Raw genomic sequence first — 24815 nt, forward strand, 5'->3', positions numbered from 1 at the left:
ACATTAGCTTACTGGGATTGGCATGGTTTGGACCACTGGGGCTAGCCGTCACCGGGGTGAACCACACTACCTTACAAGTGGACGTGGACGCCATATGCAAGGAATTTCCGGGGGTTTTCGATGGGAAATTGGGACAGTATACGGGACCCCCCATTGCTCTACAGCTTGACCCCGCAGTACGACCAGTCAGGCTCAAGGCCCGCCGGGTCCCGTTCGCCCTGAAACCCCGTATAGACAAGGAATTGGACCGGCTCGTGGAGCAAGGAGTGCCTGAGCCGGTGCCTCATGCCCCCTGGGAAACCCCAATCGCCACACCTGTCAAGCCTAATGGTTCGGTCCGCATCTGCACAGACTACAAATGTACCATAAACAAGGCCCTCATGGCCCATGCATACCCAGTGCCAGTGGTCAGCCATGTCCTTGCCACCCTGGCTGGGTCGAAAATTTTTGGCAAGCTGGACTTGGCCCAAGCATATCAACAGCTACCAGTAGATGAGGCCACAGCAGAGGCACAGACGATTGTGACGCACAGAGGAACGTTCAGGGTAAAGCGGCTGCAATTCGGTGTCAGCGTGGCACCAGGCATATTCCAGAATCTAATGGACTCTCTCCTTAAAGGAATTCCTGGCGTCACCCCCTTCTTCGATGATGTGTTGATTGCCGGGCCCACATCAGAGGAGTTTGAGGACCGCCTCTGCACCGTTCTGCACCGTTTCCAGATGGCGGGTCTCAAGGTGAAGCGGGAAAAATGTCTACTAGGAGTGCCTCAGGTGGACTTTCTGGGATTTATGGTGGACGCAGAAGGGGTCCACCCGGTTGGGGACAAGGTACGGGCCATTTGTGATGCCCCAGCGCCCAAGAACAAGACTGAACTTCAGGCCTTCTTGGGACTATTGAACTTTTACCATTCCTTCCTTCCGTGGTGTTTTTTGCATAGTACACACACACACATCATGATTCGCAATATATTGCCAGATCAGAAATTATGAAACCAGTCTCACTATCTAGACTTCAAGCTGATTTGAAAATATATCTATATTGACATTTCGCCCGGCCCTAGCCACAGCAAACATCTCAAGTGGGAAAACAAAAAACAAATTGCTCGCACCCCAAATCCAAGCTCCCCCTCCTCCTATTAATATGCAGGCCGTAATCCTCCCACTCCGGATGTGCAGTTCACCCCAAAGCTTACTGAATATGCAGCTGTGGACATGAGGTTTGGCTAACATTTTATTTAAATTGCTGGAACCTGCCCTGGGACCTTAGGGTGAAGGGCAGGAAATAAGTAAGAAAAACAGCAACAGAACATGGATGGGCCTTCATAGGTTGATGGGCTGCAGCCCCAGCCAGCATGATGAGATGATGGGGTCACATGTTCACCACCCCTTGTCTAGAGCACGTTGCAGAGGCAGTGGTAGAAACTGAGCAACCGCTGGAGCCCCAGCCCACGACTTTGTCTGGCCAATGCAGCACACAGCAGCTGGTGAACCATGCCTCCGGCCTCCTTCCCATCTTCCTCTCCAGAAATGTTCAGGGTGGTTAGTTCTATCTCCAGCTCCCACATTCAAGGGAAAGAGAAAGCGAGGAGGGGGGAGCAAGAGAGCCTTAGGAGCACAGCAGTGGCAAGCAGCCCATCACTAAAAGGAGTTGGCAAGGATGGAGAATTTGATCCCCTCATCCCCAGGGCAGCTGTTGATTAGGACCCAGTTCACCCCCCCCCCGCCGCCAATACTCCCCACCCCTGTTGAGAGTGAGAGAGAGAGAGTATTGGCGTGGGGAATGACACATACTGTATCAGAGTCTTAGTGCAAGAGTAGCTGGTGCATGCTAAAGAACACAGGAGCCTTGCTGGGTTAGATCAGCTTTTTGTTCCCACAATGGCCAACCACATGCCCTTGGGAGTCCATAGGGACACGGGGACAAGAGCACTCTGTCCATCATGTTCCCCAGAAACTGGTAATCAAAAGCATGTGGTTTGTGATAATAGTGGCAAGAAATAGCCCTGACCGGTAGCCACTGATAAACATATCCTCCATGATTCTAAATGTCTACAGCTGTCCAAATTGGCAGTCACCACTGTCTCCTTGTGGCTAGGATAATACACCCAAGTCTATCTGATTTCGAGAGGAGTGACATTTCCCTGAGCCACCCCAAAGCAGCCACTACCGCTTCCCAAATGCCAGTGCTCAGGTGGTAAGAGTAAGCCAGAGGGGCATAGCCTGTGCAGCAGTTGCTGAGCACAGAGACAAGGAGAAAACTGGCTCTTGGGGCCAGAGGGGGCTGGCGCCTGCATCATGAGACTGGGCTTTCTGCCTCCCGTGCTGCCAATCGCAAGCGGACCCAGAGTCAAGCAGCGCAAAATCAGTGACAAGCAGTGATGGCAAATTCTGGTTTCGTCTCCATTCTCCTCTGCCGAGTTCTACAAGGGCCACGTTGAGACTAGGGAAGAGAAAAGCGCAGAGAGCTAGAGCCACCACCTGGACTGGATTTGAGTCAGAAGGCAGGCAGGTGCGGGTTGCCTGAGAGGAAAGTCAGGTTGGTGGGGTAGTGCCTGGTTTGCCCTAAGGGACCAGCTGCCACTGCATGGAGCAGCTGCTGAGCGTTGACAAGGGCAACTCCATTTACGTGCCTTCGAGGCACATGCACACTGCCGCAAAGCCGGAAGGGGCACTTGAAGGGGCAAAAATGTCCCCCCCCCCAAGAGCACAAAAGCGCCAAAGTGGCATGGAAACAGCATCTCGACTCCCTCCCAGGAGCTTTGGCACCGACCTCTCAGGCCTGTGGAGAGTTGGAGCAAGGAGTTTTGCAGGGAGGCTGGTTTTCCAAAGGCCTTTCAAAAGGGCTTCCGGGAGTTTAGAGGGTGTTTGCAGGCTTTTCCAATGCTGTCCCCAATATACGCAATTTCATTTAAACGCACGGTACCTCGGAACGCAACCCCCGTGTAAACGGGGCGTTGCCTGTACCTGATTTGAGCCCGTTACAAGAACATCTAGAGGATAGCAAACCAACTGTTACCTTTTCTAGGAAGCTGTCTTCTCCCTGAGATCAGAGGAGGAAGGCAAGAGCAAAAGACAACCAAGGGTGTTAATGGCACAGGCCCTGAGAAGAGAAAGAAACAGCCCGTTGGCTGAACAGTATCTGGGCAGATGGCAGGGAAATGCACACGGTTCAGTGGCCCTGCGAAAGGGCAGGTGGGAGGACCAGAACCTGGGATGACTCAGTCAAGGCAAGCAAAGGGCATGAACAGCACACAGGAAGCGGATGCACAGCTACAGAAGCTGAATGCAGCAGAGGACCCCCAGCCCCCACATTTCTGAGTGGAAGAGCAGCTGTTTTTCAAGCAGGCAAGCAGAGTGGGAAGGGTAGACATCCAGCACATGAACCTGCCAGGTAAATCAACCCCTTTCCCTACCAGGTCAATAAGTCTGGTGACGGGAACTTTGCCAAGCGGCTTCCTCACCCAGCACAAGGCTTCCAAGGAGGTCCCGAAGCAGCTTGGTAGGTAGCTCCCACTGATGGTGAGGAAATAGTCCTTGCCAGGGTCAAGGTGAAGGACAAAGATAGCCTCAGTCTGATCTTCCTTGCTGACGTACACATCCAGGGAAATGTCCCCCGTCTCACCTAAAACGGGAGGAGGTCAGGCAGATACACTCTTTGGCACAGCCAAGTTGGCTTGTCTGTAAATTAAAAGTGAAGACAGTGAAGAATTGAACAGAAGGACACAATGCGAGCCTGCTGGATCAGGCCAATGGCCCATCTCGTACAGCCTCCTGTTCTCACAGGTGTATGGGGGAAACCTTAACTTCAGGAATTAGGAAAAGAAGCGACTCAGTTCCCACCCCCACCCCACTTTCCTCTCTAGTCCTCCAAAGCAGCAGCTGCACAGAAGATGGTGACAGGATACTGGGGGGTGAGAGAAAGTGATCCTAACAAAAGAATATAAAAAGGGAAAGGATTTTTGCGCCCCCAATGTAACTTTCTTTTTTAGTTTACATTTCATTGAGTTTTTAAAAGTTTGGCTAGTTCTATATGATCCCCAAGATATTGTTGTGCCTCCACAACATAAAAATACGCATTGTTTTAAAAAAGTAATTTTTGGGCGGACTGCTCTCACTGGTTCCCTGCCATGCCAAAAGGTGTTTTGGGACCCTCCAGCATTGTTTGGCTTCAATGCATTTGTGTGTGTGTGTGTGTTTAAAGCTGGTCACACACACTTTTACACTTTGGGCTCAGCTGCTTTGACGTGTGGCCCTTGGAGGCTTGAGCATGGGGCAATGCAGCCCACAAATGTTAAGCCTCCCCTGCTCTACCAAACTCCCAAGGTTGGAGGGAGGAGGGTTGGGAAGAGGAGGAGAAAAGGAAGGCCTTCCCTAGATGACCCTTGGGGTCCCTTTCCAACTCTACAGTTCTCTGATTCCAGAGAGAGACGCACTGGGCTCCAAGTATCCCTCGCAGGGCTCAGCGCAAAGCCATGGCTTCCAATACTGGCTGTCACTGAGCTTGGGGATGAAGGAGAAATGGAGGGTGACCTGCCCGTTGTTTGTGATCTGGAACTTCTCCTTCTGCAGCTGCCGGAACTTCACATTCTCAAACGGAAACTGCAGAGCAAAAGGCGGGGGGGGGGGGGAGAAAGAGAGTGCTTGCCTTCAGCAGAGGCAAGGAAACGTGCTCCAGGGGGAAGTTTGTCCTTGGCCCCGGGCTCTCATTTAGGGGACTGCACATGCAACAGGTCCACGTGGGGCTCTCCAGATATTGCTGCACTTGCCACTGGCCATGTTGGCTGGGGATGATGGGAGTTGTAGTCCAGCATCTGGAGGGCACCACGCTGGCTACCCCTGGAGTCTTTGCCTGCGAGGAAGAGGCTGCCGCTCAGTGGAAGGGCATCTGCCTTGCATGCAAAGGTCCCAGGTTCTATCCCCAGCATCTCCAGGTAGGGCTGGGAGAGATCCCCCGGAAATCCTGGGGAACCGCTCAAGACTGAGCTAGATGGGCCAAGGGCTTCTTTCCCCCCTGGTCTTTTTGCAGCAAACCCTCTTTAAGGGGTTGGAGAGGATCCTATTCGTCTTTACCTCCCTCCAGGGAGGGAAGGAATTCGTTCTCCATCCTGTCCATCAACTGAACAATATCCTCAAACACTTTCCGGTACCGTCGGTCAGCCACAACCTTCACCTATTGGGGCGGGGGGGACACAGCACATTTGTTGGGGCTATGGACTACAGGGGGGGCATGAGTTAAGAGCAGAAATGCCTGATGCACCCCCCTGTTCCCAGCCCTGAAAGAGGCAAGTACTGTAACTCTGAGAGCTTCCCAAGGGTGGCAGCGACTGTGACTTCCAGAGCCAATGGGCTGAAGCCAAATGCTCCAAGCCAAGTACCACACAAGCTCCACTGCATGAATGGAGCCAACGGTTAAGGTATACAGTTCAGCCCATGTGGTCTGCCCTGCCTGCAGGAGCAGCGTGTACTCAGAACAGTGGAGAATGGAAGCCTAGGGATTCAACAGAGCCAAAAGCTGCCCACTCCTTGCACCGGAAGTCATTGGCCAAGGAGGAGCTGTGTGGAAAGGGGCCTGGTTGTTGGTCAGGGCCTGCCCAGATTCGAGGAGGTGCCACATAGCAGGCAACTAAAAACCCTGACTAGACGATAGCCCTGGCCAGGGCAGGTGTTACCCCTGTGAGGAAGAGGGAGCTGACGGGCTTGTGGTCGCTCCTTTTCAATTCCATGTGGCTTCGGTAGCTGAGCTGATTCACGCTGCCTCCTCTCCAGAGGATTGGCTCACACCATGCTGGCACACGCCACTTCCCACTGCAAGGAGACACTGTTGGACTGGCTGAGGCAACACACAAGGCTCACACAGTCAAACTTTGGCTCCACACACGGCCTGTGATCTTGACCACGGTCAAGAGCTGGAGATGATGGGGCTTGGGAGTCCAACTTCTGAAGGGGCGGACCTTGCAGGTGTGCAGGCATTTTGCCTCATGGAGAGAGTTGTTAGGAAATCAAAAGCAGAATGAATTTCTGACCTCCCCCAGTTTGGATTCCTACATTGCAGGGGGTTGGACTAGATGACCCTCGTGATCCCTTCCAACCCCACAATTCATTAATTAAGTCTACTCTGGCTGGCAGCAGCTCTCTGTGGCCCAATCCTTTGTCAGGTGGAGGTGCCTTTCAACTTGAGACTCTGCATACAAAGCATATGGCACACCACCAAATGATGATCCTTCCCCAAAGCAAGGGGCCCCGTTATTCTTGTTCAGACACTATTTTTTCAGTGATCCAAAAGACCCTTTCTGGCACCTGAAATGCTGCCCAAAGGAGCCTGCCGTTTTCCGGCTTCGTCACTACATGTTCCGCCTGTCCTTTTGATTTCCCCATTACCACAGCAAGAGCAATGAAACTAGCAGGCCTCGGTGGCTTCTGACAGTTGTCAAGAACCACAAGCATATGCCAAATCCTGGATGGTGAGGCTCAATGGCTACTAGCCATAATGGCCACAGAACATACTCCACCAAGAGAAGCAGCATGGCTTGGAGGAGGGGAGCGTGCTGTTGCACCCAGGTCCTGTTTGTGGGCTCCCCGAGAGGCATCTCATTGGCCAATGTGAGAACAGGATGCTGGGCCAGATGGACCAATGGCCTGATCCAGCAGGGCTGCTCTCATGCTCCTATGCCCTGGCAGACTCATCTTGAGAGAGCACCAAGTCTCATTCCCAGACTTCCTTGACACAAAGAGGATTCTCATTCAGCCTGCTGCACCTTTCAAGGAACTGCAACACCGCTTATACACACCACGAAACAGAGGGTGCTGGTTATCAGGACAAATGTGGGGGAAAGGAGCCAAAACATTTCCAGAGCAGGGATGGCTTGAGGAAGACAACATATCACAGCCTTGCATTTCACAACTCGCCTAGCAGCCTTTGGCAACCCGGAATTCCATGCAAGCAAAGTGAGCAGGTGAAGGAGAGCTGGATCTCTCTCTTCCTCCGTGGCTTGGTGTCCATTCTGGCTGCAGAGGAAAGGAAGTCCGTCCAGCCCTCAACTCTAGCCCTCCTCCAACAGCTGGCTTAGCAGAAAGCCATGTCTAAAATATATTTTTGACTAGCCTGCTCAGGAGGATGGAAAGGCAGGCCACTACTAGCATCTCAGCAGACTAGGAAAAACAAACAAGCCTTGCAGAAGAATGATTGAGAGGACTTACTTACAAAGGCTCAGCTATCAAGCAGGATCTTTTTTTGAGTCGAATTTGTACGTCGGGATGAACTTGATCTCTCCCTCTGTGAAATCAGCAAAAGCTGTCTTTTGGGTACGCTGAATGTTTAGCTAAAGCCAAAAAGAAATCGCTAATCAGCAGAGAAGCAAAAGACCCCCTGTTGCCTGACAATGGAGTCTATTAACAGCCACTGTTGTGCTGGAAGACCAAGGTGAAGTACTAGTAGGTTAAAGGTAAAGGTAAAGGGGTTGCGGCACTCATCTCGCTTTATTGGCCAAGGGAGCCGGCGTACAGCTTCCGGCTCATGTGGCCAGCATGACTAAGCCGCTTCTGGTGAACCAGAGCAGCGCACAGAAACGCCGTTTACCTTCCCGCCGGAGCGGTACCTATTGATCTACTTGCATTTAGACGTGCTTTCGAACTGCTAGGTTGGCAGGAGCAGGGACCGAGCAAGGGAAGCTCACCCCGTCGCGGGGATTCGAACCGCCGACCTTCTGATCATCAAGCCCTAGGCTCTGTGGTTTAACCCACAGCGCCACCCGCGTCCCTACTAGTAGGTTAGCCAAGTGCAAAAAAAGGGGTATACCTGCTGAAATCCTATCTTATACACACTTATTAAAGGTACAGGATGCTTGTGCATTTTTGCCCCATGTCATCTTAAATTACTTTGCTGCATCACACGACAGGAAAATCCTCTAACTCAGGAGCAGCAGACACGTGGCCCTCACAATGCTGCAGAACTACAATTCCCATCATCCCTGATTACTGGCCATGATGGCTGGAGCCAACAGGAACTGCAGCTCAGTAACATCTGGCAGACCACAGGTTAGCCATACCTCCAATAGACAATGTTATATGTACCAATAATCCATACAAACTGTTAACAACCACCAGAATACACCCCGACACGATGAGCAACTGCAAAACCATCCTTTTGCATCCTACATTGGCTCCCAGGACGTTTCTGAGCACAATTCTGAGTGTTGGTGCCAACCTTTAAAGCCCTAAATGGCCTCAGTGTCTGCATCCCCATTGTTCAGCCCAGGCATCTGGGTCCAGCACCGAGGGCCTTCTGGCGGTTTCCTCACTGTGAGAAGCGAAGTTACAGGGAACCAGGCAGAGGGCCTTCTGAGTAGTGGCACCTGCCCTGTGGGACACCCTCCCGTCAGATGTCAAGGAGATAAGTAACTATACAGCCTTTAGGGAAGTTTTTAATGTTTTATCATGGTTTTGCATATGTTGGAAGTCTGAGGCTGCCCTCCGCCTGGTCCTCTCAGCCTGGTCCTCGGACCCTTGTCGGCATAAAAGAGTCCACGAGAATATCCTTGCAGAGTTTTATTCTTAAAAGTCTTTGTGCAAAACACGACTGAACAACTATACACACCAGCACTCACCAACCAACCAACCCAAACACCAGCCTCAGCACCAAACTAACATTTCTCACTATATATATACAACCTGCTGCAAGCCGCTGAGTCATGCTGACCCAGCTTTATTCGCATTAAAGAAACAGCGGCCATTTTAGCCGTGACACCCCTTCTGTTTCTTAAATGCGAAAAACCCCGACAGAAACAATACATACATACAATACATACATACACTATATACATAAACCCAGTTTTGTCATCAACTCATTATGGCATGTTGCTGGCAAAGGCTTGGTAAACAAATCAGCAATATTATCTTGTGATTGACAATAATCCAGTTTGATTACCCCATTCTGTACACAATCTCTCACATTCGCATGACGGATAGCAATATGTTTTGATGCAGATTTCATTATTTCTGAGCCCGCTAATGCAATGCATGATTGGCTATCTTCATACACTTGGATAGGCAAATCTACTTTACAATCTAGATCTTTTAGTATCTGTATAAACCACAAGATTTCGTTGCATGCTAGCGATAGGCTCCCATATTCTGCCTCACAGGATGAGGTCGCAACAAATCCTTGTTTCTTTGACCTCCACCCAATTATGGAATTGGCAAACATCATAACCATTCCACTTGTAGATTTTCTGGTAGCTACACAGCTTCCCCAGTCCGCATCAACAAATACTTCTAGTTTTTCGTCTTGTGTACTAGATATCTTCAAACATGCATTTAATGTCCCCTTTAGATATCTGATAAGCCTTTTCAAAGCACACCAATCTGCAGTACTGGGTTTAGATACACGTTGGCTCAGAACATTTGTAGCACATGCAATGTCTGGCCTTGACCACTGGCTTAAATACAACAGTGATCCTATTTTTGAGTGATACAACTCAGGCTGATCAAATTCATCATCACACACTGTCTTTGGGAAATCTGGTGTCATGGGAGTCTGGACTGGCTTGCAGTTTTCCATGCCAAACTGCTCTATCAAATGAAGAATTTTCTCTTTCTGGCTCAATAGGAAGCTTCCATCTGCTTCCTGCCTTACTTCTACTCCCAAGTAATTGCTTACAGGCCCTAAGGCTTTAAGCTTAAACCTCTTTTCCAGTTGGCTTGTGAGCTTCTGGATCTCATCTGTGGAACTCCCTGCTACAAGCAAATCATCAACAAAGACTAAGAGCATTAGATATTTGTTGCCTGTCCCCTTGGTGTACAGGCATGGATCAGCCACACTCCTTTTAAAACCAAGTTTTACAAGGGCTTCATTTAAACACTGGTTCCAACACCTTCCACTTTGTTTGAGACCATAAACAGCCTTTTTCAAATGCCAGACTGTGCCATTCCCCTCTTCAAACCCAGGGGGTTGTCTCATTAACACTTCATGGTCTAAATTTGCATGCAGATATGTAGCATCAACATCAAAATGGTGCATTGCTAGTTGTCTTACAGCAGCAATGGAAAGCATTAAACGAAAAGTTTCACTCTTTACAGTGGGAGAAAACACTTCATCATAACTCTCCCCTTTAATCTGAGTGAACCCTCTGGCTACTAATCTGGCTCGAAAACGTGGTTCTCCAGATGCAAGGGTTTTCCTTTTGTAAACCCACTTGCATGACACCACTCTACCACCAGGTGGTGGCATTATGACCTCAAACACTTTGTTACGTTTGAAAGAGTCCATTTCTTCTTTCATGGCTTGTTCCCACAAAGCACGTTCTCCAGGGGGTAAGTCTAAGACTTCATTATAACTTTGTGGTTCCACACAACTCACATTGCATACTCTCACTCCTCCTAGGGTCAAACGCTGAGGAGGTACACCCTTGTTTGAACGCTGGGAGCGCCTAGGCACAACTACTTCTTCTTCCCCCCTTATCTCTGGCTCTTCTTCCTCTTCCTCTAGAGAAGAAGTATTATCTATTGCCACATCTTTTGGGGAAATCTGTGCCTCCTCCTGCTCCTGTGTTGCCAATGGCTGAGAAGAAGCCTCTTCTCTTACTTGCAGGGGCAGTAGGCAATCTGGGTTGGCATGGATCTCAGTCCATCTGTCCTGGTCAGCGAAGTCTGCACTTCGTGACAGAATCACGCGTCCTGGGCATAAATTGAAATGCCACCCTTTGCCATAGGACTGATATCCCACAAACCGCAGTTTCTGCGCTCTAGCACCCCCTTTCTGGCGCTGAGCTTTGGGGATATTTACATGTGCCCAAGCACCCCAGTTATGGAGCATTGTCCACTCTGGTTCTTTCCCAAACAACACACGATATGGAATATCTTTTATAGAGCTAGACCAGGTTCTATTAATCAAAAAAATCACTGTGAGAAAAGCCTCACCCCACAGCCTATGGTTATGGCCCAATCCTGCATCCACTAGCAGGCAGTCCTTTACTGACTGTATTACAGCCCCACGTCTTTCACACAGACCATTTTCAGCAGGGCTATAAGGGTTAGTCAAGCGATGAATGATCCCCTTACGTTGCAACCATGTCCCAAATTGTTTGTTCAGAAATTCTCCGCCCCTATCTGTTTGCAACTGCACAACAGGGCGAGCGAAGAGCTTTTCAGCTTGGGCAACCCATTCTCTGAATTTGGGGAAACACTCAGATTTCTGCTTTAACAAAAACAACCAACTGAAACGTGATTTATCATCTATTACCAGAAAAGCATATCTGGCGCCCCCTTCAGTCTTCTGTGGGAAAGGACCTATCACATCACAATGGACAAGTTCTAAAACCTCTTTAGATACTCTGTCACTTTTAGAAGCCACAGGCTTCCTCTTAGATTTGGCCATTTTACATACATTGCAATCTAGGAAACACTTACAGCTATTTACATTTAGGTTCTTGCACACCTTTTGCATCTCTGAAAGCACACGGAAATTGGCGTGACCCAGTTTTCTGTGCAGTTCATGTACACACCCCTTATGAACTGGCAAATTATCCTGAACCACCTGGACTGCTTTAACAGGCTTGTCCTGCATTACATATAACCCATTTTCCATCTTTGCATGGCCACATACCTGAGTTCCATTCTTTATCAGACAGCCATCCTGTGTGAACTTAACACTATACCCTGCATTAATCAAACAGCTTACAGACAGTAAACAATAGTCCAAACTGCTGACAAACAGAGTCTCTGGTAGAGTAGCGTTCAAGCACTGCAGGAAACATGTTCCCTGGCCATCAATCTTGCTTCTACGACCATCAGCAAGATAGATTGAGTCTTTTCCATCAGCTGGCTTCTCCAGGGTCTTAAAGTCCTCCCGACTGTTGCAGATAATCCTGCTGCTGCCAGAGTCCAGCAACCATGTTCCTTGAGGTATCTTCCTCTCCTCTCGAGAAAATGCAGACACAAACTGGGCAGAACACGTGTTCTTCTTCCCTGAAGAGAACCCCTTCTGCTTATGTTTCTGCGTCGATTGCTGTCTCGGCTCCACGTCGTCTCCTGGAAGTCTTGCCCTGCATTGACGTTGGAGATGCCCGGGTTGGTTGCATCTATAGCACCTCCTCACCGCCATGGCCAAGTCCAAACCTTGGCGTTGCTCCATTGGCAGATTCTGCTGCTGGCCCCCTCGGCTGTAACTCCTCCGCTCTTGGAGTTCAGCCTGTCTATCTGACCTTCTTTCTGCTTCTTCGGTCAATCTTCCAACCACATACTCAAGAGTCAGATCTTGGGGGACGCATACTCTCCATGCTGTTAATCACGGGCAACCAGCTTTCAGGCAAACTTGAAAGGATAATGTAGGTTTGGTCAGTCTCATCATAAGGCTTACCTCTCTGCTGTAGTTGAAGAAACAGAGATTTCAGCGTTTGAAGATGAGTTGCCAAACTCTCACCTTCTTTCATAACAGTCCTGAACAGCCTTCTGGTCAGAGAAATTATAGTTCTAGCAGTTTCTCTGACATGCATTGCCCTTAATAAATTCCAGCACTCAAACGCTGTGCTGGCATTTGCTACATGCAATAACTGAGAGTTGCTCAAACACAGCATAGTTTGGGCACGAGCCCTTTCATCCAGCCGTTTTTTCTCAGCAGAGTCCCGTCTCAAAACCTCAGTTTCAACACAGTCCCATAGTCCATCTCTCCTTAACAACTGCTGCATTTTAATTGACCAACTCAGCCAGTTGCTTTCTGAGAGAAGTTCAAAAGGGATGCCTCCCCCAATATTTACAACTTGGGAAGACTGGAAATCTGCCATCACTGCTGGTGCTTGCTGAGCCCCTTCTGTGGGGTCTCCAGCAATCTCTCCTGACTCTCTCTTTAGAGTCCAACTGGATGGTCCTGGCTGGCACTCACCGGCTTCTAGCTGCTGCCTCTGTTGACCCTCAGGTCCTGCCTGGCTCTGCAACTGGTGTAGCTGCTCTGTGAGTCGCCTACTGTGATCGTCTAGCAGTTCAAACTGTTCCAGTAGCCGACGCTGAGTGCTTTCCTGATCCTCAGATCCTAGCCGCTCCAACGTCGCTGCAGACAGTTACAGCTTGCCATCAACTGCTCCAACGCAGAGCCACTGGCTCCATACACCACTAGGACTCACCAGCTCCCTGCTCAGATGCTGTCAGTCGTTTTGCACTCTGCACATGCTCAGAAACACTGGGCCCATAACCTGTCAGTGTTTGTAAAAAGCAAAAAAAGAAGGAAAGGGTTCTGACCTCCCTTTGTCTCCTCAGCCTGGTCCTCGGACCCTTGTCGGCATAAAAGAGTCCACGAGAATATCCTTGCAGAGTTTTATTCTTAAAAGTCTTTGTGCAAAACACGACTGAACTATACACACCAGCACGCACGCACGCACTCACTCACTAACTAACTAACTAACTAACCAACCAACCAACCAACCAACCCAACACCAGCCTCAGCACCAAACTAACATTTGCGTGGCAATACCCGTCCTCTCCCACAGATGTAGAAAATAAAGACACAGACACCAGAATATAAGGTTAATGGGCGTAAATGGCCACAACTTTATTGATTACAGGTAAGAGAGGTATTGGCTTTAGGCATTGGCCCTAACATTAAACCGGTCTAACCGGGAAGGGTTAAGCACCAACAAAGGGAGCCCCCGAGATGCACATCCGTAGGCGCTCCCCCAGGGGTTACCGCTCGGGGGCGCGCTTTAGGCCCTAGCCTCCGTAGGTTTCGGACGAGGCGTCGCCCCTCGGAGTCCTTTAACGAACTACCCTTCGTGATGTGGGGGAGGTGATGGCGCTCCTCCCCCCCGTCCTCATATGCATAACAATACCCCCGCCAATGCCTAACCGCCACTGAGCTGAAGCTCGCCGCCAATACCCTCAGACCTGTAACCAATCCCTGATCCCCCGAAAGATATCCGCCAACCATAAGTCATTGCCGGCATCAGAAAGATGCACGCCATCCCCACGGTAGAGTGCCTCGTTGCTGAACTGAATACCTGGGTGCGTGATGACCCGACCACCCATCGCAGCCACTCTGCGTGCCACCGAGCGCTCTAAAAGCCTTCTGGCCTTACTGACAGCCACCTGATTTGTGGCGTCCCGCCAACAACGCCTCTCAAGCAAAGAGGACCATAAGATAGCCAGGGTCGGGTATGCGTTCTGCAATTTCTCCAGGTCACTAATAATATTCCACATTAGATCGACCCCTTTTCTGTATGCCAAGTCGTTCTTGCCCAGTTGGATAACAAGCGCCTCGGGTGGGCCCTCTACTGCAATTTTGTTTGACACCATTGGGAGGAATTCCTCCCAATGCATCCCCCGTCGGGCCACCCAAGAAATCTCAACATTACTCGGGACGTGTAATTCGGCCCGCCAACCCGTAGTGTTCAATCTCAATCTTGCCCAGTGGACGATGCTGTGCCCCACAATCCACAGACGAACCGTCCCAGCACCTGAAATAATAAAGCAAGAGAGCCGGGTCAGGGGGGGGGAGCGTGAGGAAAGGAGGGGGGGATTTAACGCGGCTTCCGGATGTATCCTTTATACACATTCGACTTCCACCGACCAAGGTCCATTATACGCTCGGCCGGTAACCCCATGTGCACAGCGGTGGTTGCAGCCCCAATGCGGAAGGAATGTGCTGCGTACTCCTCGGGAGGGAGCCCAATGGCTGCGATCGCCTTGCGCATAACCCTCGTAAACTGGTGTTTGGACAAGCAGGACCCATCCGCATGTATTAAGAAAGGTCCCCCAGTTTTTGGCCTCAAGAACAGGAACTTCCTGGCATCCTTCACTGGGCAGGGACCGGCCTTTTGAGTCGCTTGCAGGCGGATTATGGCCTCTCTACCGAGCTGGTCGGTCTTAGAGCTACGAATTTTCAAGATTACTTCCGAGCTTGCCACAGACACATCCTCTAAGAGGAGGCCCCTGGAATTACCGCCCGGTTGGTCCTCACAGACCACCTCGCCTATGCGCAACGCGCCGAAAAAGGCAAAGGAAAATGCTGCGGAAAATAATCTAGCCTCATAACTGGACCAGCAGATGGCCCTGAGCTTTGTACGAATTTCAGTGACTAAGCCAAGGGTTATAGGTCTCCTACTGTCCTGGCTAGGAGGCTGGGCCCTGCGCCAGCCCTCGAGCATCTTCCTTACCACAAAGTGTGCACATGGGTCGACTGAGAACAGCGTTTTTGAAAAGAACGATATAGCAGCTGACTGAATATTGAGTGTTTTGGAGGCCCGACCTAGGTCGCGAAGGCGTACGAGGTACTCTATGACCTCGGACTGTGCTGGGGCCCTGCCTATTTTAAACAGCCCTTTCTTTTGGCGAAAGGATGTGAAGTCCAACCACGCCTTGCTATAGGACCTCAAGGTTGAAGGTGCGACTGCCGACAATACTCCCTTTAGAGCTTCTCGTTGCCAATACTCCAGAGGTGCTCCGGAAACGGTTGCGGCAGCAGCTGCGCATCCGGCGCCAACGTGCGAAAGCGGTCCATCTGGAAACGAGACAGAGCATCCGCAATGTTGTTATCGACACCTGGTACGAATTTAGCAGAGGCGCATAGGTTTAGCTGAAGACAAGATAGGACAAAAAACCTCAGGAGGGAAGCTACTCTAGGGGAGCGGGAAGATTGCTTATTCAGTACTGACACCACTGCTTGATTATCTGTCCAGAAGCATACCCTGCGGTTTTTAAATTGTTCCGCCCACAAGTGAATCGCCACCACTATAGGGAAGAATTCCAGGAAAGTTAAATCCCTAAGTATGGGTTTTCCCTGCCAGGCAGGGGGCCAACGCTGTGCGCACCACTGCCCTCTAAAGTATACCCCAAAACCCAGGGAACCTGCTGCGTCTGAGTGTACTTGAAAATCGGTTTGCAGGGCCATGCAGTCTTGCCATAGAGAAATTCCGTTATAGCCATCGAGGAAATGAAGCCAAACCTGGAGATCTGCCTTCACGGTCTTTGGGATGCGAACCCTGTGGTGTGGCGACCTCAAACCTGCTGAAAGTTTTGCCAGTCTTCTACAGAAAGGGCGCCCTGGCGAAACAACTCGACATGCGAAGTTAAGGTGACCTAGGAGGGACTGGATTTGCTTGAGTGTGATTTTTCTTAGGGGCAGAAGCTGTGAAATAAGTTCTCTCAGGGTGGCTAACTTATCGGCGGGCAATCGAGAAGTTTGGGCCACGGTGTCCAGTTCAATGCCTAGGTAGGTCAAAGTAGTGACCGGGCCCTCGGTCTTTTCACCTGCTAGGGGGACGCCCAGCTCGTCAGCCATGGACTCGAAGGCCTGCAGTAGAGCTAAGCAGTCCTTTGCGTTACTTGCCACTAAAATAAAGTCATCCAGATAATGACTTACCCCTCCGGCACCAGTTCTAAATTTAAGCGCCCATTCGAGGAAGGTACTGAAGGCTTCGAAGGCGGCGCAGGCGATGGAGCACCCCATGGGCATCGCTTTGTCAATGAAATAAAAACCCATGAACTTAAAACCCAACCAGCGATAGTCCTTCGGATGAACTGGGAGGAGGCGAAATGCTGACTCAATGTCGCACTTCGCCAGAAAAGCGCCCTTACCGAAACCCCGGACTAGCTTAACCGCCTGATCGAACGATGCATACTTCACCGTGCATAGTTCCTGTGGTATAGCATCATTAACTGAGGCTCCCTTGGGATAGGAAAGGTTATGAATCATTCGGAATTCCCTGGGAGCCTTCTTAGGAACTATGCCCAACGGTGAAATGTGCAGCTGATCAACAGGCGGTTCCGTAAATGGTCCTGCAACTCTGCCGGCCGATATTTCCTTCTGAATCTTTTTTAAAGCGATATCCGGCCTCTCAAGCACTGACTTTTGATTCGGGGGGCAATTAGAGTTAGGGTTACAGGCCACTGGGATTCTGAAACCTTGGGAAAAACCATTTTCCAGTAGCAGAGCAGCTTGCCTGTTGGGATAATGTTTTAGCAGGGTTCTTAGTGTATGAAGTTTGATTGGGGAGCGGGCCAGATCCAGAGATAGGTTAGTAGCGGTTCCCCATTGGGCCGCGGGAGGTGCCAGGAGCGCTTGCGGGGGCACCCTGATTTCCCTGCTGAGGGTGACCCCTGCCGCCCCGAAAGGGCTGCTGCCTATTCTTGTAACAGGTCGTAGCCGGGTGACCGCCTAAGCATTTTTCGCATTCGTGTAAATACTTACAAGCGGTGCGTTGGCAGGAGCCCTTGTTAAAGTCCCAGCATTGTTTGCACCGCTTTGGGTCCGCCTTACCAAGTTTTGTTTGGTCGTGAGATTTCTTTTCGATGTTGGGCCCCACGTGCTCCATCCATTGGTTGTTGTCCTTTTGATCCCAACGCGTGGACGACAATTGCGAGGCGTTCCTCCGAAAGTCCTCGTCGTACGCGATGGCAGCCTCGTCACCTGCTAACTCCCGAGCCCTTCGCACATGCGCCAGGTAGGATGCAAGATGCATACCCCGCTTTGGGTAGCCCCCCAACACTATCCCCATGAAAACCTGATAACCGTTGAGCCAGTTTTCGAACGTGCGCTCAACCCGAGGTGACCTATATCTTTTCTTACCGTAATATCTCTTTTTCTCGCCTTTTCCCTTTATTTGAACCGGGGGTAGTAGGGAGAACATATCTACATAGTCGCCATTTAGAATCTTATCTCTTTTCCTCTTAGAGAGGTGATTACCCAGGATAAAGTCGGTTGCGGAGTGAGTGGAGACCTTAACATCCTCCACGAGGGCCCCATCTTTCCACTCAAGCGTACCGTTGAATTTTTTCCGGTGTGAATTGGCCCGCCTCTCGTGTACCCATAAGGGGGCCCCAGTTTCCTCCCCTTCCCCCCAGTATGTCTCCATGGGCGTATCGCTATCGCTTTCGGAGGAAGAAGTACCTGTCGCATCCTCGGATTCCGAAGTGTCTCTCCTTCTGCTCTTCTTGGACACGTGCTTCCTCTTCGCTTTCCATTTTCCCCCTCTGGATGTACTGTCCTGAGGCTCTGGGTCGTCGGTTGGCTCGGCTGCCTGCTGGGGAGGCAGCTCCTCATCCGAAGAGGCCCCTTCGGACGGAATTCGCTGTGACTCCTGGAAAACACTAGGAACACCAATTGCCTCCCGGCCCGCCCCAAGGGTAGCAGACCGCGGTGGCCTGGCCTTGCTTGCCACGGCCCTTGACTTCTGCGGAGCGGGCTTAACCCTCTGAGCCGCCGGCTTATCCTTCTGAGCACGTGCAGTTTGCAGGCGTGTTTGGGGACGGTTATGTTGACCCCCACCCTGTAGCGTTGTAGCGGCTGTGGATGTGGAGGGCCCTGCTAGGCCCTGCTGGCTAGAAGGGGTATCTGGGATGCAATCCTGAGAGAGCTCGACTTTAGTAGAAGTTGGGGCCGCTGTCGGCCCACATTGTGCGTAAAAATTTTGGATAGCCGAAAAAAGTTGAACTAAGGCTTGGGGGTTACCCTGCGCGGCAGGCAGTAATGCCCCGCTCGCCTGAGTTGACCGAGCTGTACCCCTGTTCGCCATGTCAAGTCTAATTATAACAAAGAGTAAGCGTGGATGTATTGAGTATGTATTTGTATATTATTGATGGAGCAGGAAGAAGAGTTTGGATTTAATATACCGCTCTATCGCTGGCTCCGTGTGTTTATTGAAGCAGCAGGAAGAAGAGTTTGGATTTGATATACCACTCTATCGCTGCCACAGTATGCCTTTTGATGCACAAGAGGAACAGTCTTGGATTTGATATGCCACACTATCACTGCTTCCAGACGCCTCAGCGCGCTCTCCCCTCACCAACCCCCCAGAGCATACGCCCTGAGAGGCTGCAAATGTGTCTAAACCGGTAACAAGACTTGCGTTTCCTTTACTTTACGTGTATTATTATTACTATTATTATTATCTATTTTTTTATTATTATTATTTATTATTTTTATTATTATTAATATTATTATTATTTCTTTATTTAATTATTTATTTCACTAAGATTTATTTACTTATTTCTCTATTTAGTTATATAGGAATATATCTTGATGTTTATTGAAGGGCTACTTAACAGTGTTAATTAGTAAATAAAATAAACATGATTATAATTCAATATAGTAAGCCGTGATTATTAATCGGTAATTATCTACGACTGTGATCGTGCCCACGTAGTTATGCTATGGGCCTTCTGCCGTGAGATGCCGAACTGTCGCAAAAAGGGCAGCCCTATTGCCGGCTGAAAGCTGAATGCGTTTGTTAATGTGAGGCCGGCACTATCTTTTCCCTTCCTAAGATGGCCGCCGGTGTGACCAGGAGGTGCACTCAAGATGGCGGCGCCTTTTGCCTCACTCAAAATGGCCTCCGCGACGTAACCACGTGGTCCAAAACAGCAATGGCGACCGCCTCGCGCGTGTTGCTGGGGCAACCGCGGACGCTCTCCGGGGCGTATACTTAGTAAATGCGCAGCCGAGCTCGCGGTGGAGCAGCAAATCAAATGCGCAGCCGAGCTTGCAGTGGAGTAGCAAATTAAGTAACTTAGGGGTAAAAGGTCGCGCGCTCGAATGCCCTGAGCGCCCACAAACTGCGAACCCCCCACACCCCAGCAACCTCCCAGATATCCACGGAGCTAAGCGAATATGCGGAGAAGGCAGCAGGCTGTGCGCGCTGTTAGCGCGATGCCAGCCAGAGAACAGCCCGAAGCGCGTTCCCCACTCCCGCGGGGGAGCCCGAAATGAAATAAAGAGAGGACCTCCGTGAGCGCGGAAGCAGCTCACGCCTGGTTATGCTCAGTTCCAGCAGCAGCAGTACGTCCGGATGTGATTGAGATCGGATGAGGGCAGCAATCAGATGAGGTCGTTTCAGGTGAGGTCGATGTCGGATCCCGAGGACGTGGGAAGCAACGCCGAAACGAAGTTGGAAAATGTAAAAGGAAGAGAAAAGCCCCTGTATCGGCTGGCGGTCGTGCGCCACGCACTGGGACAAACAGCTCGAATAAACCTCTGCTAACAGGCGAAGAGAAGAGGCAGGAGCCAACGGCAGCGACCGGTAAGCACGGCGACACAGATTTTGCTGCTAAAAAATCCTGCTGCTGGCGAGAAGAGAAAGGGGCGAGCCAGGGCTGCCCCGACCTTAAATTGACCTGGTAGGACCGCCCCCCCCGCCAGCCGATTGGCTGGCCTGGGGAGGTGCATATTAATGAGGCTGGGGGGAATCCCTGACTCCTGCGGGGCTTCCCAGCCCCGCGAGACTGTAGTCGCGGGACGATAGCCCGCAACCCCACCCCCTCTCTAGGTCGGGAGTGGCTTTCTCACTATATATATACAACCTGCTGCAAGCCGCTGAGTCATGCTGACCCAGCTTTATTCACATTAAAGAAACAGCGGCCATTTTAGCCGAGACAATTATTAGGCAGAATCTCTGTGATAAAAATGAATATACTACCTAGACTGTTATTTCTATTTCAAGCAATACCAGTGGTATTTTGAGAGCTTCCGGGTTGCCTCGGCCACGGGAAGGAGCGCGAGGCTGCCCTCCAGGGAGTCTCGAACAACACGGAGGTCTAGAGAGGTCACGAAGGCTCCGTGAACCCCGAAACCCCAGGACGTACCTGGGGGACAGAATACCCAGCGAGGCTGCCTGTGCTCCCCTGAGTTGTTGGCGTTTTACAGGGTTGTAGCGGCAGCATAAAGGGAAAGTAACAGACCCCATGTTGTGAAGCCTCAGGCTCCGTGTGGAAAGCGGTGAGCCTCCGACAACAACAAAAAAGGTGGGAAGTAATTAGAGCAATTAAGCTGTTAACAGACAGAGAATCTAAACAAAGAACCCAGCAGGGGAAATTTACGAGGGAAAAGGAGAAGGAGAAGGAGTCCACTACTGGCGGTAAGAAAAAATGGAGTACAGCGAATGACTGGGAGACAGTGGAAAGTAGCTAAATTGCCGCTAAGTGGGGATAGAGGAGAGACCTCGGATACAAAGTACAAATACGCTGAATACAGTAAAGATATTGAGGCAAGGCACTGATTGAAAACAACGTATTGGACTAGAGAGAAGTGAAAGGAAGTTTTCTGTTCTGCCTGGTCGGAGAGCGAAACGCCAGCGACCGGTTTGGGACTTACAGGCAGGTTGTCTACTTAACTCTATTGCCTGCTATTGTTGGAAGAGAGACTGATTTAAACATTATTGGAGCAGCGAATTTACCTTCCTTACCCCCTTTTTGTTCAACAAAAGACAAAGATTGATATGGACTAAGTGGACGTCTACACCCTTTCTGGTGAGGTATGGGGGGGAAAGTCAATGGTTTGGAGGAATTAGATAACATTGTGGTCTCCCACTCCACCATTTTGCTATCTGCCTCTCTTTCCTCTCCTCTTAAAGAAACATACTTTAATACCAGGAGAAGAAGACGCTCAGAACTAAGATCGAACTTACTGTTATTCCAGAAAGAGACGGGGAATTTCTTAGAATGAAAAGAAGGATTAAACAGGATACTCTGTTAGAAACCCCTGTTCTATATGGAAGCTTTTACATCCGTGGAGCACCTCTATACTCGGGACCGCCCCGCTTTCCTGGGCTTGCTTCTAGACTGAGATCCACCCCATATCCAGGTGCCTGAGACTTATTGCAGACCCTTTTCACGCTCCAGAGACTTAATTGTTTCACTTGGTTAGGAGACGCCTTTATAAGTTTTTGCAAATTTGATATTCAACTACCTCCCTCCCCTGCATTTTATATGCTTTTTCCAAACATATATTCTATACTTTTCGCAGATATAGCGCCTGCGCCCTCTTCTTCTGTCTGTCCGCCTCCCCGCTGTCCCCGGAGCTTACGGGGCTGGCAGCGGGGAGAAGCACGCGTCTCCCCGCCGTCAGCCTCCAAACCACATCGTGAGACAGCGGGGTGGCAGCGTTCCGCCTCCCCGCTGTCCCCCGACCTTGTGGGGCTGCCGCTGCGGTTCTCCTGAAGTCTGGAGAGCGAGAGGGGTCGGTGCGCATCACCCCATAGGACGCACACACATTTCCCCTTCATTTTTGGAGGGGAAAAAGTGCGTCCTATGGAACGAAAAATATGGTAATTTGTCTTCAAGAGACGCATGTAACGAGAAAACATAAGAGAATTTTGAGTAATAGGAGATTAGGGCTGGAGTTTGTGACATCAGGCAGGGTTAAGAAAAGAGTGGTACTATATATAAAGGAAAAACTTGACCCAAAAATATTATACAAAGATGAACAAGGGAGAATAATAGTAGTACAAATTACGTTTCAAGGAGTAAAAATAATTGTCGTTGGAATATATGCTCTGAATGACAAAAAATCGACTTTCTTTTCAGAACTAGGAAACAAACTATTAGAATGGATGGACCAAAAAATGATATTGATGGGTGACTTTAACGGAGTGGTATCACCTGACCTAGATAGATCAGCAAAACAGTTAAAGAGAAAGGAAGGCAAGCTACCCAAAACTTTTTTTGAAATGGTCAACAATATGGGAATAATTGATGCTTGGAGATTTAAAAACCTGTGTGTAAAACAATATACCTTTTTCTCAAACCCGAACCAGAGTTGGGGGAGAATAGATAGTATTTGGGTTTCGAAGGAATTGACACAGAGTCTAATCAAATCCGAAATTCTCCCACAAACCATATCGGATCATAACCCAGTATTTATGGAGATAAAGGGTCAGGATGTTAGAGCATCCAGATGGAGAATGAATGAATACTTATTTAATGACCAAAAGGTAGTAAATAAGGCAAAAGAAACATTCAAAGAATATCTTAAATGGAACCTAAATAAAGGGACAGCCATAGAGACGGTTTGGGACGCGGGAAAGGCAGTTATGAGGGGCTTCTTAATTCAGAAAAATAGTCACTTAAGAAAAGAAAAAGAGAAAAGAAAAGAGGAGATCCTAGTGCAGCTTATGGAGAATGAAAGACAATTGACTACAAAACCAAGAGAGGAGACAATAAAACAAAATATAAAGATATTACAAGCCCAATATTCTATGATAGTAAATCAGGAGATCGAATGGAAAATTAAAATGATGAAACAAAAAAGCTTTGATTCAGCTAATAAAATAGGGAAATACCTGGCGTGGCAATTAAGAGAAAGGAAAAAACAAAACATGATCTGTAAGATAAGAGATGGAGAAAGGATAGTAGAAGAGCCAAAAGAAATAAAAAGGATATTCCAAAGATATTCCAATGACCTATATAAAAATGAGAAGGAACGGGATTCTGAAATAGAAAACTATTTGGGAAAACATCACTTACAACAGAAGAAAATGAAATCTTAAACCAGAAGATTACAGAAGATGAGATAAAGAAGGCAATAAAAAAAATGAAAAGTGGAAAAGCACCGGGGCCGGATGGCCTACCGGCCAAATATTACAAAATGTTAAGCGACCAATTGATACCAATTCTAGGGGAAGTTATGAATAAAATCTTAGAAGAGGGAAAGATCCCGAACACCTGGAAGGAAGCCTATGTCACATTAATTCCTAAAAAAGAGGTAGACGCTTTAGAAGTGAAGAATTATAGACCGATTTCACTTTTAAATAACGATTATAAATTGTTCGCGGATATAATGGCTGAAAGGTTAAAAAAAGTTTTGATTAGTAGAATTCACAAAGACCAAACGGGCTTCCTACCAGGGAGACAACTGAAGGATAACGTGAGAAATGTGTTTGATATTATTGAATACTTGGAAACTAGAATAGACAAGCAGGCGGCCTTGATATTTATTGATGCCGAAAAGGCATTCGACAATGTTTCTTGGCGCTTCCTGACTGAAAATCTAAAAAAGATGGGAATGGGAGAAAGATTTAGAAAGGGCATTGAAGCTATTTATTCTGAGCAAAAAGCAAAACTTGTAATAAATAACACCACATCGGAATATTTTGATATATCTAAAGGGACTAGACAAGGTTGCCCCCTGTCTCCTTTATTGTTTATAACAGTTCTAGAAGTACTTATTAAGAACCTGAGGGAAGCAACAGAGGTTAAAGGAGTCAAGGTGGGCATTAATGAATACAAGATTAAAGCCTTCGCGGATGATCCAAAAGATAATGTGGAAAAGGCTCTAAAAAAATTGGAAGAATTTGGTGCTGTGGCTGGATTTAAAGTGAATATGAATAAGACTAAAATGTTGACCAAAAATTTAAGTAAAGAAGACAATATAGACCTAGAACAAAGGACAGGAATTAAGATAGTAAAGAAGGTGAAATATCTTGGAGTGTGGATCACAACCAAGAATATCAACCTCTACAAGGACAACTACGAGGTCACCTGGAGGGGCATTAAGAAAGATCTAGAAATTTGGGAGAGAATGAAATTATCCTTCCTGGGGAGGATAGCGGTTGTTAAAATGAACATACTACCCAGAATGCTTTTTCTGTTTCAAACTATACCTATACTTAAAGGGTTAAAACAGTGTAAAGAGTGGCAAAGAGCCTTAGCGAGATACATCTGGCAGGGAAAAAGACCGCGAATAAAAATGAAAATATTGGTAGACAAAAAAGAGAGAGGGGGCCTCTCCCTACCGGATTTAAGCATATACTATGAAGCGGTGTGCCTATTGTGGCTTAAAGACTGGATAAGATTGGAAAATGGAGACATCTTGGACTTGGAGGGCTTCGACAATAGGTTCGGGTAGCACGCGTACTTATGGTACGGAAAGGTACCATAGAAGCTTCCTGAACCGTGTTTTCAGAGGACCAATATTTCAAGCATGGGAGAGAAATAAAAACTTGCTGGAAAGGAAGACACCTTGGTGGATCTCGCCAATAGAGGTCCTAACGGTTAAAAAAACCAATATGGAAGGGAAGAATGCCACCTATGAAGAACTTATACGGAAAACTGATCAAGGCATTA

The 24815-nt window shown here is 48.9% G+C and overlaps 1 protein-coding gene across 1 annotated transcript in view; it reads right to left on the bottom strand.

The window, feature by feature from the left end:
* Positions 1-2361: 2361 nt before the first annotated feature.
* LOC310668773 (inositol polyphosphate 5-phosphatase OCRL-like) overlaps positions 2362-24815 on the bottom strand; it is a gene marked incomplete at both ends in the record, with an annotated part of 107381 nt that continues 84927 nt past the window's right edge. Inside the window, 7 exons of the mRNA XM_083422104.1 lie at positions 2362-2439; positions 3016-3039; positions 3413-3621; positions 4433-4598; positions 5059-5169; positions 5669-5817; positions 7222-7318. Of these exons, the coding sequence (XP_083278230.1) occupies positions 2362-2439; positions 3016-3039; positions 3413-3621; positions 4433-4598; positions 5059-5169; positions 5669-5817; positions 7222-7318 (834 nt within the window). The remainder of the gene's footprint in view (positions 2440-3015; positions 3040-3412; positions 3622-4432; positions 4599-5058; positions 5170-5668; positions 5818-7221; positions 7319-24815) is intronic.

This window comes from Podarcis tiliguerta, assembly GCF_965153285.1.
Source record: "Podarcis tiliguerta genome assembly, chromosome: W".
Lineage (NCBI taxonomy): Eukaryota > Metazoa > Chordata > Lepidosauria > Squamata > Lacertidae > Podarcis > Podarcis tiliguerta.